This window comes from Calidris pugnax, unplaced genomic scaffold (genome assembly GCF_001431845.1).
Source record: "Calidris pugnax isolate Ruff unplaced genomic scaffold, ASM143184v1 scaffold36, whole genome shotgun sequence".
NCBI lineage: Eukaryota > Metazoa > Chordata > Aves > Charadriiformes > Scolopacidae > Calidris > Calidris pugnax.
Genome location: NW_015090825.1, coordinates 3,202,845 through 3,220,062, shown reverse-complemented (window position 1 = coordinate 3,220,062; position 17,218 = coordinate 3,202,845). Strand labels below are relative to the sequence as shown.

Below are 17,218 nucleotides of genomic sequence, written 5' to 3'. Positions count from 1 at the left end.
ATTGTTGATCCTGCCTTTTAGTACAGAGCAAGTTAAACTTTATTCACCCCTACCTTATCTGGGTAGGTGTGAGACAGAGCACTTTGTGTGTGGAAATCAAAGTGCTGCTTGCTTTCTGTTCAGTTGCACATTTGGCCTTCTCAGCTAGTCTTGAGTAGTGGAAAGATTATGTTTATTTCTTAGCAGTCTCTGTTCAGTGTCCCACACTTCCCTCTTAAGTATCTGGCATTAGCAACCAGGTATTAGCAACCTGGTATTAGGAAACGTGATGCAGACTAAATGGACCATATATTTATTTATGCAGTGGCTTTAACCTTTTTTTTTTTTTTTTGTGGTGCGGTTTGTTTTTTGGGAGATGTTTTTCCTTTCTACAAATCCAAGCATCATTCCTTGCACTAAATACACTCTCTTGCTTTCCTCTTATATAAACCACTTGTATAAACTATGGAGTATTGCTATCTGGGGATTTCTCTGCAGATGGAAAGAAAGACATGAAGTTTGAAGCTACTGGAAAAAGTAGAAACTCAAGTCTCTACAGCTATTCCAGACAGACTTTGAAACATTAATGCAAGTTTTATTACAGGGATTAGTTTACGTTACACTCATTTATTAAAACCTAAGGACATCTTTATAAAAACTACTGTATATAAAGACAAGAGCAGTGCAATAGCAGTGTAAAACACATTTTTGGTTTACTTGGCAATCACTTTAGAAAGACAACATGGTTCATAATATGAAGTTAGAGAATGCAGCAAAAAATAGGACAGAATTAGATCAAAAACTAGATTAGCAAATCACTGGACACGGGCACGTATTGATTTCAAACATCGAGTGTTATGTAAACAGTATTATTGTCAATGTATTAATAAAGAGTGAGAAATCACTGTAACCCTAGAATTTCTAGTTAGCTTAATTAGCCTAAAATTTGACTGCAGACTATTCAAATAGACTATTGTACATATAGTGTATATATTATCTTCTTAGTGATTTTCTATTTATGTAAAAGGAGGACTAGAAGAAATGCCTGTCTTATACAAGAGAATTTTCAAGGCTGAGAAAAGACGTTTCTTCCTGGTGAGTTGAATGAGGTTTTGTTTTTGTTGCTTTATTTTTCATAAACCATCACTGGTGGCTAAATAGAACTGACTTTAAAAATCCCTTTGACTTATTACTTCATCGCTTCCTCATATACAAATTACAGCCCATAATGAAACTATTAAAACCAGTTATCTAAAATAGCTGCTACAATATGCTGAAGTATACATTAAGAGGCCAGATTGTTTTCACTCTGTGTTTTTGTAAGATCAATAACCAGGCACGAGCGATGGTTAATTACAACACTAAGTCCTGCACAAGCTTTATAACTTATCTTTTTGTCCTACGTTATACACAGCAATTATTGAGAATTGGACACTCAGTTCTCTGTAAAACTGAAGAGCGAAAATGAGTTGGACAAGGCAGGAGGCTTTTGGAGCATGAAGGTCATTAATAGCCACTGAGACAGACAGCTGCCATTGTTAGACAGGGTGTACAAGGGACTGATACACTTCGCAGTATGTTAATTTTATATCCTTTATTTTTCCAACTGTATCAGTATGGACATAGAGGAAAATATATTTCTTTTAGTCCAGGTCTTTTTCCTTAGAGATACTGTGTTTGAACCAGTCTCTTTCTGCAGAAACAATTGAAGAATTCATTGCAGTTTATCTGGTTCACCATAATTTTGATCAGGTAAATGCAGAGGAATATCAGAGCACAGCTACCTAGATGGTTGAGATGCTCAGGTGACTGTTTGTCTAGCCAGTTCCCTTCTACAATGTCCCAAATGCTAAGGGAGAAGGGCTGATAGCGATGGTGGTAGGGAAACCAATTTTTTTTTTAAGGCCCAATGAGCATTAGTCTTATTCAGGATCGTATATTCTGCTTAACTAGAGAGGCTCTCACATGATTATAACAACACAATTGATGAACAATTGTTCATCAGCTAAGACATGGATTTATCCATAAATTAATCAGTAGGCAAAATCAGAATTTCAGCCAGAGAGTATCTACCTTATAATAACTGGCTCTGTATAGAGAATAAAAGGAAACAAACGAACGAACAAAAAGCACATCAATTACAAGGTATACATGTACTAGAAGTAAAGCATAAAACTGCTCATTTATAACGCACAATTCCCAAAGGGAAAAAAACCCTTACAAAATACAGTAAGTCACACAAACCAGTATCTAATACAAATTCCTTCATGAACATAAGCTTTTTACAAAGCTCTCTGTGGTGGCCATCACCTCACAATGAAAGTAGGTGCTGGTAGAAGGTAAAAGGAGCAAACAGTTACTGCAAAGCGTCAAGGTAAAACTGATCACTGTAGATAAGTACTTTGTTGGGTGTCTGCAGGGGTTATGGACCTTGGAGCCAATGTGGGAGTGTGGAGAAGACGTGATGCTGGCAGAAGTATGGATGGCATTGCTTCCAGCTATTTGCTTTTCTTTGCTTTTCTTGCAAGCTGGCACTAATAGCAGCCCCTGACATCTCATAGGGTGGTTAGCTCTCCCACCACCAGGAGCACATTGTACCCTACTCAGATTGGGCACGCTTTGAAGACTGAGCACTCCTGTGGTCTCCAGCCTTGTTGGCTCTCCCAGCACTTATTTATTTCTGCGTGGCTTTAGTCATGTATCATCACGCACTCTGGTAGCTGTGAATTAACTCAAATGACTCAGTAGTCTATCCCTTTTGAGTTCAAAGGAAGACTAAAATGCACTCAATTCAAAGAGGTACAAAAGAAAACTTGATTATTCATTGACAAGGTGTTCCTCATGTTGATCATACAGTAATATATATGTGTTTTTTTTTTAAAGTTCTTCAAATCTGCAGGACAGAATACTAGGCATGAAGGATTAATTTGGCATTAGTGTGGCTTTGTGTTATGATTCCTAGATGAACTCCTCCAGTTGTCATTGCCAGGTTCTCCACATACATATCTTAAATGATTGAATTTCACAGGATTTGCTCACGTAATTGATACTGTGTGATTTTAAAATAAACCTGTCCTGTGGAAAGTTAAGTCAAGCTACTGTAACCTAGTGACCAAGTACTCCACATACTTTTGCAGTAGCATCATTGCCCTTCTGGCATACAAATGAATTCTTAAATTTGTGAGGGGTAAATTCTGAAGCCAGTTGGTGGCTGAGGGAATTGGATTATTGCTTTGTAAAGCAGAGGGACAATGGTATTATTGCTTTCGAAATATATAGTTTGTTGATTTTCTTCTGTTTCTCTTTCAGCTTCAAGGACTATGGGGGTGGGATAGGGTGTCTGTGTTGTTTCTTAATAAAGCTCCCCTCTTCAGAAGGATGTGCAAAGCTGGAGCCAAGATGTGCTTAGATGTTTGATGTCTTAGCAGAATCATGGCCGATGATCTTAAAATGTGTATTAAGTGTGTATTAATGTGTATTAAATGTGTATTACTGAATCAACTGCTACCCTGCAGTTTGACTCAATGAAAGGGCCGCACTTACTTGTAATGCATATGACAATATGTGTAACAGTGATGGGGATTGCCAGCATCTACCCTATTGTGACAAAATATTCACCAGAGAACTTTGGAAAAACTCACATTCAGTATTCTGACACTTAGATTAGGCTCAAATGGCAATAGATGGATGGGGAGGCAAAGAAAAGTTATCTACCAAAGGTTTGTCTCGTGATCTTTTTCCACCTTTGTGTGGATTTGCCAGAGCAACTTAATTTTCTTCCTATTGAGCATTATTGAGCATTTCCTCAAATATGATGCTTCCTTTCAGAGATAATATTGTCCATCTAGAATTAAAATATTGCTTACAGGCTGCTTTCTTCTGGAGACTCTTTCTATATTGTTTCCCTATACAAGTTGTCTGAATGGTGTTTCTCTCCAGGTGACTTGCTCAATTTCCCTCTTGTAGTCTTTCTCTCTCCTGATTAACCATGATTTTTTCAGCTGTTGTCATTTAGTTGACTTTCTTGAAAGCTGCTCGTTGAAGTCTGATCTTACCTCTCCCATCTTGAGGCACATCAATATAATTTTCTGGAAGACATAAACCACAAATGTTCTCATAATGTTTCATAAGCACACAACATCAAAGTATTTCCTGTAAAGAAAAACTCGTAGTTTTCTCAGTTATGGATTTAATCTGGGGAGGCAGGAAAGAGGAAGGAAAAGTGTGAGAAAGAAAGAAGAGTTGTTAGGAGGCCTCTATCTTCCCTCATTACCTCTATTTGGCCAATATGAACTTGTGTGATAAGGATGGTTGCGTTCTCCTTCTTTTTTTCTATATAACCAGGGTGGGAGTAACCTTGTTTCTCTCCCTGCTCTATTAAATTTGTCCTGGTCTCGCAAAATATTAATCACACAGTAGGTGTGCAAGTTGCTTATTCTTACCTGTAACCTGGGGGAACATGGAGTGCAGCCTAGTTCTTGGGTCTGGGTGCATACCTGAGGTGCTGATGAAGTGCCAGGCCAACCCCTAGGTGAGTATCATCAAGGGGGAACCTCGGGAACTTAGCAGGGAGGGAGATGGGATGCTTTCCTGCAGGTCATGGAGCCTTGGCTGCTGGAGACAGCAGGGCAGTATGCTGCGTGATAAAAATCAGATTTCACCCCAAGTTCCTCTTTCTCTATGTATGTCAGTGTACCCATTCCACAGTGTTGTGTTGTTTACTATCTGTGAGATGAAAAGATCAAATATTCACCTGAAAATGTGAAAGAGGAAATGCAAAGAACTGCTAAACTCTTAATTTCTTCTGCTTGCAGTCTACTCTGGAAGTACAAAGTGCAGGGGGCTTCCTTCTGCAACCATAAATTTACTTTGAAGTAAATCTTATTTCTGTGGACAATCTCACTGGAGCTGTTTACGTGAGTAAACTGTTCCTGTGACCATACAGTAAATGCCTTTATCAAATGGCATGGCACCTTCCTGTGGCATGCATCAGACCAAGCATAGGCTGTGTAACCCCTGTTCCTTTCATAGGGTGAGAAAATGCACTTCTATTTCCACATATGTAGATGGGTAAGTATTATATTCACAGAATTGTTGTGAGTATTCACCATTTTTTTTCTTGCAGTGCCTTCTGGACATAATGAATGCTTTAAATCTGCCCATCTTCACCTTGTACAGAGAGTGTGTGTGTGTAACTGGCTATGTGATCCATCCATCCATATATCAGCTATGGCAGCATGTAGGTAAATTGGCTGAAAGCATAATTAGGGAAAGTTTTGAGGTAGACCAAGATTACTAATCATAATAATAAATTAAAGCAATGCATCTGTTTGCTCAAGCAGGAAAGCATAATGGTATGAATACAAGCTGTTGGAGGCACAATTTGGTATCTTAGTAGCAACAATACTTAATTAACTTCTCCCACCAGACAGGATTCTTTGCATATTGGGTATTCCCAAGTCTATGTGCTACATTATACATATTGCATTCCATTAATGTATAAAATATAAAGAAACATCTGGTTCAGACAGCAGAATATCTGTGGGAATCAGCATGTTTGAGGTTATCTAGTGTTTACCCATCAAATCTATTCAGGCTTGAGTCTCAACTTTCATGTCAGCGTAACTTCATTGAAATTGCAGCCGTGCACCTGCTCGGAAGTGCAAGGTCAGGTAAGCAGCCACCTGAGCCATAGCTCAACAGTATTGCCTTAATTCAGATTTAGGCATTTCTCACAGTACTGTTAGCCAGGGAGGACCTCTGAGCAGAACTATGCAATTCTCTCGTAATTAACTCTGAGGATTTAAGCCTTCACCCAAAACTCAATCAAATGAAACCTACGTCAAGGTTTGACAGTTAATTGCTTTCTAACAATCACATAGCCTAGACAGCCTTAGTCATTTCAGAAATACAAAAAAAAATTACTTTGTGTTGTTATATTCTGTCACTGTCCTTTTTTAATGTTGGTAGCAATGGATACTAACAAAACATGTACGCCTGCCTCTTGTGAGGTCTGCAGGCAGACAAAGTTTAAAACAAGCTGTTTGTATCTAGAAGAGAGTCTCCTGAGACTTAGTTATAACTAATTTAAAAAATACTTTGGGAGAAAGAAACCGAAGACTATGAGCACATATCACGGCTTAGAGCCACCTACGTCCTTCACAGCACCTTCAGTTGTTTCTTTTCACTCTTCTGTAGAGTGCTATGTGTGCTTTAGCACAGATGAAATGCTTTACTAATCTACAATGCATAATTGAAATCACTAGATTCTTTGCCAGGATGTGGCTTCTTTTAGTTCTTTACTTATTTTTAAAGAAATGTTTGGAGATGGAGCAGGTAGAGAGGCATTTATGTGCTCCTGGACAGAATGCAGTTTTAAATGTGTCAGACCCATCAACCTGTTACTCTTTTCCTGTACCTGAGAACCCCAATGATGCTCCTAGCCAGATCCTTCCAAGGTTAATGTAAAAGCAAGAGTGTCACCAAGGTGGTGTAAAATGAGAGTTCTTGGATTCAAAGACCATTGGAAAGTTTATGAATATTTGTATGCAGCACAGAAGATAAAATGTCACTCATGCCAGTAGCTTCAATTCTCTGCCAGTTCCCCTAAAGTGTGTATAAAGCTATGGGAGAACGAGTGGGAGGATGTGGCCAGCAGAGCCAGCAACACATGGACCACACTCAGCTCTGAAAGCCTCTTGCATCAAGTATGAAGTATTCACCCTGCGTTTTCCGAGCTCTTGACTGAGGGTAGTGCCGAATCAACATCTTCTGCCTGAAACCAAATCGTGACAGGACAGATGTCAGGCTAAGAGGTCCTCTTCCTCTAGTGAGAGGTGAAGTGGGGTGTGTGATTGACTGACTGATGGCTGGACCAGTAGAGTTGAGAGGTACTACTTGCGATCATTTTGCAATAGTGGGATCACTGAAAATACTTGCCTTTTCCGAAGGAAGACCGATGCTAACCAAGTAAGTCTTATGAGGAGCTGCTGAGGGAGCTGGGGTTGTTTAGTCTGAAGAAGAGGAGGCTGAGGGGAGACCTTATCCTGCTCTATAACTACCTGAAGGGGGGGTGTAGAGAAGTGGGGGTCGGTCTCTTCTCCCAAGTCACAGGAGACAGGACAAGGGGAAATGGCCTCAAGTTGCGCCGGGGGAGGTTTAGATTGGATATTGGGAAACGTTTCTTCATGGAAAGGGTCATCCAGCATTGGAATAGGCTGCTCAGGGAAGTGGTTGAGGCACCATCCCTGGAGGTGTTCAAAAGACGGGTTGACATGGTCCTCAAGAATATGGTTTAGTGTTTTTTTTTCTTTTATTGCTTATTTCTTATTTATTTTTTTGTCAGAGTTAGGTTGATGGTTGCACTAGATGATCTTTAAGGTCCCTTCCAACCTAGAGGATTCTATGATTCTAATTTTCATGTGCAGTTAACCACAGTATTGTATCCCAGCCTCCCAACACAGCGTGCTTGGCAACAGAAACCCCATATTCGTCATTTCTGGTCACTTCTACAGGACTTTAATGTATTTATAGCTGAAGGGTGTGCTCTGGAGCTGGCTCAGACTGCTTCTACTCTCTAGCAAAGGTTACTGCCATTGTGTGGCACCCCAGGTGGCCATGGCTGCTCCACCTGACCGCTCAGCAAACAGCAACCAGTCAAGCCGTATCGATTTTCATTGCCTGGTGAGGAAGTAGCTAACTAAAAGATTTCCTCCTCTTCCTCAGCAATGACTTTGCACGGCGGCTTAGTTCCGCTGGAAAAAATGACATCCATTAATAATGAAGGAATGGTTCAGAGCCTCTGGAGACAAGTTTTTTTTCAGGGACTTTTGTCATTTTCTGACAAATGAAGCCAACAGTTGCCGCATTCGCCGTTCCAGGGCCTCTTGCTAAGTTAGTGTTCACGTAAAAGCGCCATCGATCACCACAGCCCCGTCAGACCTGAGATAACAAAGAAAATGGTCTCTGCAAATGTCCAGATCTCACTCTGTCATAAAATTGTATTACACTGATCTAAGCAGACTTGCACTGATCTGCGCCCGTTGAGGTTCTGCTGCAATGACTTCAGATCTGGTCATGATGGGAGTGGATGAAAAGCTTTCACACTCTCTTCATAGGAAGAGCTTGGATACCAGGCTAACAAACAGCTTTCTGCAATAAGAAGCCCTCAGCAGATACACTGATTATTGTAAGCAATAGGAATGTCCTCCTTCCCCATAAATGGAAGGACAAGGGAGGACAAAGCACAATGCACTAGATTTTGAAAAAAGCCTCACAAGATTGAAAGAAAGGATATGAGAAATGAATTGCAGGACAAGCACCAAATGAAAAACCATTCAGTTGTCTAAATATATTACAAACCAGAAAGAAATAGAACATAATCTAATCCCTCTGCCTGTGGAGTCTGCCAAAGAGCAGGGAAATCATTTTTATAGCTTGGCATCTGTACACTCCTATGGCTATATTATACATAGCATGTAACATTATATCCAGAATGTATGCTGAAAGGCTTCTCGAGTTATGAAGTCTAATTCTTAAAAGTTATGAAATGCCAGAATGAATGCTGCTGGTGCAATCTCAATTTGGCCCTTTTATTTGCTTGAAAGAAAGCAGAAAGCCTCAGACTTTTTAGGTGGGGCTCAACATCTTTTTTTTTCTTTGAGAGAACATCAAAATAGCTGAATGATTCAGGTTTTTCCAATGTAGGGGAAACTTCAACAACAACTAAAATTTGCTTCAGGTTGGCTCAGTCCTAAAGAGGTCGAGTGTTTTGGTTTTTTGAATTGACTAGGAATACTTTAACATTAAGCAGTGGCATTGAATGTTGCCATCTTGCCATAAAGGAGTGGTGGCTTGGCCCCTATTTTCATCCCCAGGCTGAGTAATCTTTTACTGGGTTACATTGCCTTTGATGATTTGCAGTACAGATTGTCCTCTGGTCAAGGTGAGAAATGCATCATGGCACCTGCATGAGGTTAGATGAGAGGACTACCTTAAATGATGGCAAATCAATTTTGTCTCAGCCATTATGTAAAATGACCACCATCACTGGTAACCATCATTAATGTTTCTAAAATAATAGCTGGGTCAGGGAAGACAGACACCTGGCGCTTAAGAATTTAAACAAAACTCAGGCACTGAAAATTTTCAACTTGAAAAACAGACACTGAATTTTCAACTCAAAGTGGTATTTTTACTATAGCTGATAATTCTGCAAAGGTGGAGAGAAATGTCAAAATATGTTTGAATGTGAATACTTTAGAAAGGTGTTAGGGATTTAACAGGATAAATGAGCAACACATGCCAGATTAATCAGAGTTAAGCAATCCCTTACCTGCAGACCTAATAAAAGAAGGCAGAACTACTTGGGATGTGTTACAAATGAAGCCAGAAGCATCTGCCCTGGTAGGTGTGCTCTTGGTGGCTGGGGGAACACAGAAATGGGGCCGTTTCAGAGAATCCCTTTGCTAAATAGTCAGAAATATCTGGAGTGCTTGTATCCCATCAGTTGTGAAGAAACACTGTGGAACTTCAAAACAGGCCTGTAAGCCCTGGGGAGGCATGAGACAGATGGGCTTGTTGAATTTTGATTGTATTCCGTGGGGAAGTTCTGGAGGAGTTCCTATATGAGGGCAGGTACCAACTGTGTTAAGATGATGGCCTGTAATTTCCCTAGTGCAGGTGTGAATGGCAACTAGAAAGGTTATTATGTGCTCTGGATTAAGCACAAGAACTGTGAGCCTCAAACTGTGAGTCACGAATCTGAGGTATAGCATCAGAGTGCTCAGGAGACTAAGCAGTTCCCTGTCAGTTCAAGAGCAGACTTTCTCAGCAGGATTTCTCTGCTCTGCTGCTCTTTTGGAGGACTTAACCTATGCTTTTGCTATCATAGCTTGTGAATCACAATGCTGATTTAAGAGCAGCAGGCAAAAGATAGGTCGGTTGCAAGAGCGAGTCGAAGAACATGCACTTAGCTGGTGTCTTCTGACCTACTTAAAGTCTTCTGCAACATGCCCTGAGCAGCTCTGGGATGTGCTATGTACGTCAATATACATGAGGCTATCGGGAGAGAAAGCTTTTTTTTTGGGTGGGTGAAAGATTGTACAAAGTTTATAGTAGTCCTACTGAAGCACCAGAAACCCTGATTTCTGTAATTGATGCCAGGAAAGCCACGGTGATGTGAGAGATGCTGCCTGCTCGTATTGTTGCTCTGTAGGTGGGAAGCCATTTGGATTATATGAGTTTCATTTGGATTGTGTTTACAGCAACTTATTTGCTCATGCTGCAATGCATTAGCATCAGTACAACACGTACTTGACGAGGACCAAGTCAGATATAAAGCATGAATGGGACCAATTCAAAATAGGAATAGGTGGAATAGGTCCTATCTACCAGTCACTGGCAATGGGGCTGCGTGTCACCTCTCACTGTTCTCCTCCCTTCCACCTGGGAATTATAGGTGGGGAATAGACACGTACTTACTTCCATTGCGCTTTCAGAGTAGAATCACCCGTCCATGTTATGGAAGCTAACTATTGCATAAAGGGTTAATATGTTACAAAAAGTAAGTGTTGTCAGCTGTCTTGGGCATTGTAGCAATATATTCAAGAGTAGAAATGACTGTTTGCAATTCTTGAGAAAGGGTTACTAGGAAAAGTCAAGTGCACAAATTATGAAGCAGTGCAATTTTTAAGAAGTTTCCATTTTAATAATTTGTTATGAGTGTTGGCAAATGTCGCTTTTAAGTTGCTTGCTCCGTTTCTTAAGAATCTCACCTCTTTTATCCTGGATTAAGCTTGTGTAAGTCTCATAAGGACTGGGGGATATATAACAAACTGCACTTCACATCACAGCTGAGAGCTGTTTACTGGCTTAAAAGGAGCTTTAGAAACTTAGGGAAGACCTTGCATTCTTGGGGGTTAGGCTTGGGCACTTGTACGGGAGAAGGAGCTGGTGGTGGATGGCAGGTACATTCTGGCCAGGTCCTTAGTTGTGCTGCTGTCCTCTACAGGACAGGTTGGTGTGTCAGGAGAGGTGCAGGGCTACTCTCTGTACCAGAAGGACATGCAACAACTTGAAGAAATTACACTCTACTCCTGCTTATTTCCTAGTTAAATCTGAACCTAATAGATTTTAATTAATGGCAACCAAGGCCCCCACCAGTGTGTAATCACAGATAAGACATGGTTACTTACGCCAGTTGAGGGTCTTTTTTTGCCTCTTTAAGTCACTTATAAATTTGATTCTGTGACTTCTTATTGCTATTGTAGAGTTCAGAGGCAGTTTTCAGAGGAACCTGTTGTCTATAGCACATGTTTGGGCTTCATACTGGTGGGTACACTGGTTTGGACTTGTGTCTAGGGCAGTGGTCTAAGCTGGTTGCCAGAGAGCTGGGAAACAAACTACAACCAGTTAGAAATTGCCTCCTAGCCCTCTCCTGCAATGAAGGGGAGAGTCCTGTACCAGTGTTGTTTTTGGCATGGCATATGGTGTTGTTACTGATGACCTGGCTGCTTTTTTGGTAAGTGAAGCCTGGGATCTGCTCAGATCCCAGGTGTGTCTCATGAAGGGGTGTGGGAGTCGACTTGGCACTTGGAATGAGCCTGGAGAGCTGCTCCAGGCGAGGACTTTCCTTCCCCACCTCCTCCACCAGAGCTGTGGGTGTTAAAACAGCAGCTGGCTTAACTTTTGTTATTAATATGGCTGCCTGGCTAACAGACCAAAGCTAAGAGAAAAAATGGGTTTCCTGTAGAGTTTCTGGAATATCTGTAATTGTACAGATTAAATATGTCTTTTGTCCCATTAACTGGGTTGGGTGGGAGAGGAATGAAACCACACAGGATACAATTTTCTCTATTTTTTACTAAAGGCCATATTTTACAATTCTCAATTACAAAGAGCAGTGATGTGAAATCAAGAGGGTTGCTAACACAAATAAATATTACTTATTGTGAGTAATGGTTTCTGAAGTAATCCTGTGCTTCTGAAAGTCAAGTATTTTTCAATTAGTAACAATGTTTATCATTTGATAGTTCCTGAAATGGTTGATACTGCTGAACAGAGGTCTGGAAAGTAAAAACATCCAGTTCTCTTGGAGCATGCCAGAGGAAATATGAAGCATTCAAAGTTGTGATTTATGAGTATTGAAGAGAGGAACAGATGAAGGTTTGAGGACATAAATTGAAAGATGATCACTGAAAAGCTGCATGTGTCTTCCCTCACTGAAGCATTGCAGTCTGATTTTTAATGAGCTGAAATGTCTTCATCCTCCTCTTCAGGTTATTTAAAAAAAAAAAATACTCAAAACTCCCTGGGCCTTCCAAGGCATCTAAAAAGTGTGGATGGCCAATTACAAGTAAAACTGAAAGTGAACTGGAATTACTAATATGCCAGACATCTATGGAACCTTAGTCACTACCAGAGTGACCAAATCAGATTCATCACCTGAGGCTGAAACTCATCTGGCTGAATGTTGCTAATTTTTCCTGTAAGCTAATCTGTGGCAACCATTGACTAACTGATACACCTGAAGGCAAATTAATTTGCATGGTTCACAAAAAAAAACCCCCTGGTTTCATTATGTATACAGCTTGAACTGCCTTCGATTTTTTTCAAGACCTCAATGAATCACTACGCCAAACTGAATAGCGATATCACGTAACAAACTCAGACTTCTCGTTCCACTTGAGACTGTGTTCATATTTTCTGCTAAGTGGAGTGATCAAATAGCTTTAATATCACTCCTGTCGTAGAGGAAGATGACTTAAGATATTTAGACACAGAGAGGCGAAGAGGAACTATTACTACAGGCAAGATAGTATTTTTTTGCCTGCTTCTTTAAGGTCTGGGGTAGTCATGTTGCTTTGGAAAGGAGATTATTGCTATGTGTGATTCAATGGCATAGATAATATCAATGGGTTTTGTCTCGCCTAACTTTAGACATCAAAATGGCTAGATGTCTTAATTTCCAGAGAGTCACCTCAGACTCCTTTATTGTCAACAGAAAGCAACAGCCACCTCTGCAGAGCTACCCTCCTCCTCCTGGGATAGGTGTCAAGTTGGGTGAGTGATGCTGCAGGGACTCCCCTTTGTCCTTAATGGCTCCCAAAGAAACTGATGGGTGATCAGTTCGGGTGCAGGTGCCTAAAAGTCCCATGCCTAGTTTAGGGAATGAGTAGTCCCACAGCCCCCAGAAACCAAATTATAATAATGTTTAATGCTAGAATGGGTTTCTGTTACCATCATGTTCAGTCTCATACTGCCATATGCAAATATATGTTCTTCTATGTAAATATCCAACTCTGTGGTATTTACAATTCAGTCCCACTAAGTCAAAGTTGTTCTGAAGTCTCCGTGTTCTGGTTAGAAAGCTTATGTTTATTCATGAGCAGATTTGATTCATGTGTTTAAGACCTATAACATACTGAAAGATTTTGATGAAAAAAAGCAAGGCCTGTAGGTATTTCCTCGCATACAGCTACCTCTGGAAAGAAAACCAATTCTTACCCTACGTGTGCATGTGCAGTCCTACAGATATATTTTTTCACCCTCTCTCACAAACTTCCATTGGCTGAGTGGCAGGAAAGGTGCATCCCTGGGGCCCATGCCAGTAGCACCCCAGCGACGCTGCATGCTCTGGGGATGGGGCAATAGATGGGCAATCTTTGGAGCAGGGCTCAATTTTTTTTGCATAATGAAATCTCTTGGTACTGCTGTAAAAACTCTTGAAAAAAAAAATATCTGTGAAGCTTTGAATATTTCTACATCAGTGGTAAGGACTGAACTATCTGAATGTCTCTGATTTCAGCTCATCCCAATTTCCCCAAAGCTGATGTTACCAGCTTTCAAAATCCGTTCCCACAAAGGGGCTTCCACATGCTTTAGATACTCAAGCATTCTTCACGTTTGCTGAGCTCTTATACAGTAGCGTCAACCCACACACCAAGGGAGCACAATGAGAAGTACAAGAGGCTTTACAAGAGCGTGCCCTTCCATGTAAAATTCAGGTACGTGATATGAGAAAAAGGCCTCCTTTCATGCTGGCTGACAATGTGAATTTAACAGATCCGCTGCAAATTGAAAGCCAGGTTTAAAAAGCAGGCAGTAAAACTTGCTTGCTAGGATACTGCCATTCCCTGCTTATGCCATCTCCTAAAGCACCCAAAAACATTACTAGGGATCTTTTAAAAACAAAACCACCAAAACTTTGGTATAACAGTAGTGCCTGATTCAGAAAGAAGAGCAGCTATAGAGTATATTCTTCTATTATCAGGAACAGCGTGGCGAGTAGGGCCCAAGAGCTGATTGTCCCCCTGTACTCAGCAGTGGTGAGGCCTCACCTCGAGTACTGTGTCCAGTTTTGGGCCCCCCACCATAAAAAAGACATCGAGGTGCTGGAGCGATCCAGAGAAGGGCGACAAAGCTGGTGAGGGGTCTGGAGAATAAGTCTTATGAGGAGAGGCTGAGGGAACTGGGGTTATTCAGCCTGGAGAAGAGGAGGCTGAGGGGAGACCTTATTGCTCTCTACAACTACCTGAAAGGAGGCTGTAGAGAGGTGGGGGTCGGTCTCTTTTCTCAAGTCACAGGCGACAGGACAAGAGGAAATGGCCTCAAGTTGTGCCAGGGGAGGTTCAGGCTGGATATTAGGAAAAATTTTTTCACTGAAAGGGTTATCAGACATTGGAATGGGCTGCCCAGGGAGGTGGTTGAGGCACCATCCCTGGAGGTGTTCAAAAGACGGGTTGATGTAGTGCTGGGAGGTATGGTTTAGTGATGATGCTCCTTGTTTGTTGTGTGGGTGTCTATTTTTGTCAGTCAGGGTGACGGTTGGACAAGATGATCTTTAAGGTCCCTTCCAACCTAGAAGATTCTGTGATTAAGTCTAGTAACTCTTTTTTTGTCATTCCTCTGCCATACAATGACCAATAATTTATTTATAAATGAAGGACATAACTTAAAAGGATGATTATGCAAGATATACTAGATGTAGAGTGTCTTTACTCATGTGGATGGTCAATTCTAAGTGTTGTAACAGGTCTTTGCAACTTACAGCTGAGATTAGAACGGCTTTGTTGTACAGGAAGATGCATGTGGTCTGTACCTTGATGTTAATAGAGCTGTATGTAATTGAGCTGTTAGGAAGTGAAGGAGAAATGTGAGGAACTATGTGGGTATATGTACAGTGATATGTATAGTGATATGAGTGCATATACACATGTTTATGTTTATATGTACATTATTTAATTATCTAGCCCACAGTTTTTTAATATAATCTCCAGCATTTTGTCTATAACTGTGGCTTGGGTTCTTTGTAAAATTCAAGAATTAACTACTGAGCTAAGAAAAAGTAGGCCAACCTGCATCAGATGAATATTCTGCTCCTTTTATTATCTCTTTTTGCCTTAGCGCTCTTTGCAACCTTGGCATCAGCAAAATTCAATCTATTAAAATTGCTGCCCAGCATGTCCTCAAGTTCAACAGAGGATAAAAACAAACACATTCATGGAAATGAAACCATTGAAACATGCTGAAAGGGGGGAAAGGGGCTAGCCAAACATTAGATTTGAGTGTTTTCGGTGCCATTGGCAGAGCTTCAAGGTGCTGACTTCTTTCAAGGCCCATGGAAGTCAATAAAATCGAAAGCCACTGGGATTTCAGGGGATTTATGTTAGAAGCAAGAGAGCATTTTTTTTTCTAGATTCCATTTGAAGGAAGGTGGCAAAGTTAGTTTCCAAAACAGATCAGATACATGAACCAGATCCTGGCTGGATCACCCACAATTCCTAATGACACTATGGAAACACTCCCCACTCTTCATTCCCCTGGTAGCAAGATGGGTGCTACAGGGACAGAAGATTGGCCCTGAAGATGTACCTGTATCCAACAACTGCCCAGCAGCAAACTATGGTGAGCCCCTCCAGATGCTGGAACTGCTCCTCAGTCCCCACCAAGCCTCTGCACTTCATTTGACTTACTAAGTTACTCCCATTTCTTTCTCCTATTTCCATTTTTCTCTCCTGTGCATTAAAAACCTTCTATAATAACCACTGCTTCCTCCAGGAGAGCTGAAACAAGATGCGTGTGATGCTTCCCTGAGACTTGCCAGATGCTGAACTTGCTCCAACTGCAGAATGGACTATTTAGGAGGGAGAAATCTGTTTCAGCACTTGAATTTTGATCCCCAAACCTGTGGTTTAGCCTAGAGTTGTATATTTACTCCCAGTTAAATCAGCTTTTTTATTCACCTCCGCACAGTACAGGAAATTCTTTCATTTCTGGAAATAAAATGCATATTAATGGCATATGGAAAAAATTGTATTTCTTGAAATAGTTATCTCTTTTACCGAAGAGCCTTATTTTCTACTTTCACTTTTCAGTATTAAGAGGACTAGTGTTCTGAGCCAGAGCTACGTGCTGGAAGACAGTTTTATGCAGAAATGTCTCTTTTCTCTTTCCTTTTACCGTGTTAAAAGCCATAGGAGAAGTTGAGGTGCGTTGAGCTGTGGAAAGAGAAGAGGCCAAAGACCCTGGACAATTTTAGGAGAGTGAAAGAGGCAAGGAAACAATTTCTCTTTGGTGGTTATCGGCACTGTTTTGCCAGCTTTACAAAGAAACATGCTTTGACGCCAGTGGTGGAACTGCGACTGGTTTATTATTTTTAAATTGTCTCACAGCTGCATCTAGAGATTGGTCTGCCGGGGTGTAAAACGTCCTTTGGCTGCAACAGGATCTTTGTGCATGGATCAGTGACAGTGTATGACCCCTGCTGAGTCGTATTTCTTGCATTGTGGAGAAAGAAAAACAGTGCTTGCTTGGCGTCATCAGGCTGAGGTATTCCACTTGGTATGGCTTGGCCTTAATGATAATTTATGAAGCATGGAAATTTTTTTTTGATCAATAATGACTGCCAGCTGGTGGGTTACTGTGTGTTTGTTCTATGTTATTCTTCATTATTTGCTCAGTTGTTTGCATGTGTGTGCACGTTTTGTGTCGTGGATCCATTGCATGCTTACTTTTTCATGACAGGCATTTAAGCTTCTTGCAGTTGCCCAGTGATGACTGTGGTTTTCAGGTATGCACCTTAATATTAGATGAGAGGCAGAAAGACCGTAATAATTCAGAATTAATAATTCAACAACGGCTACCACATGTAAGCACTGTAACAGAGAATGCTGCTGTGCTGTGTCTTGTGTCCGCTGTAATCTTACAGCACTTCCAAATAAAAAAAATTAGAAGCCAA

General features: G+C 40.9%; 1 protein-coding gene across 3 annotated transcripts in view; it reads right to left on the bottom strand.

Annotated features, from left to right (window-relative positions):
- Nucleotides 1-553: 553 nt before the first annotated feature.
- KIAA1644 (KIAA1644 ortholog) overlaps nucleotides 554-17,218 on the bottom strand; it is a 195,387-nt gene continuing 178,722 nt past the window's right edge. For all 3 annotated transcript variants that reach the window (XM_014940049.1, XM_014940050.1, XM_014940048.1), the window contains one exon: nucleotides 554-4,067. In XM_014940049.1, the coding sequence (XP_014795535.1) occupies nucleotide 4,067 (1 nt within the window). In that variant the 3' untranslated portion in view covers nucleotides 554-4,066. The remainder of the gene's footprint in view (nucleotides 4,068-17,218) is intronic.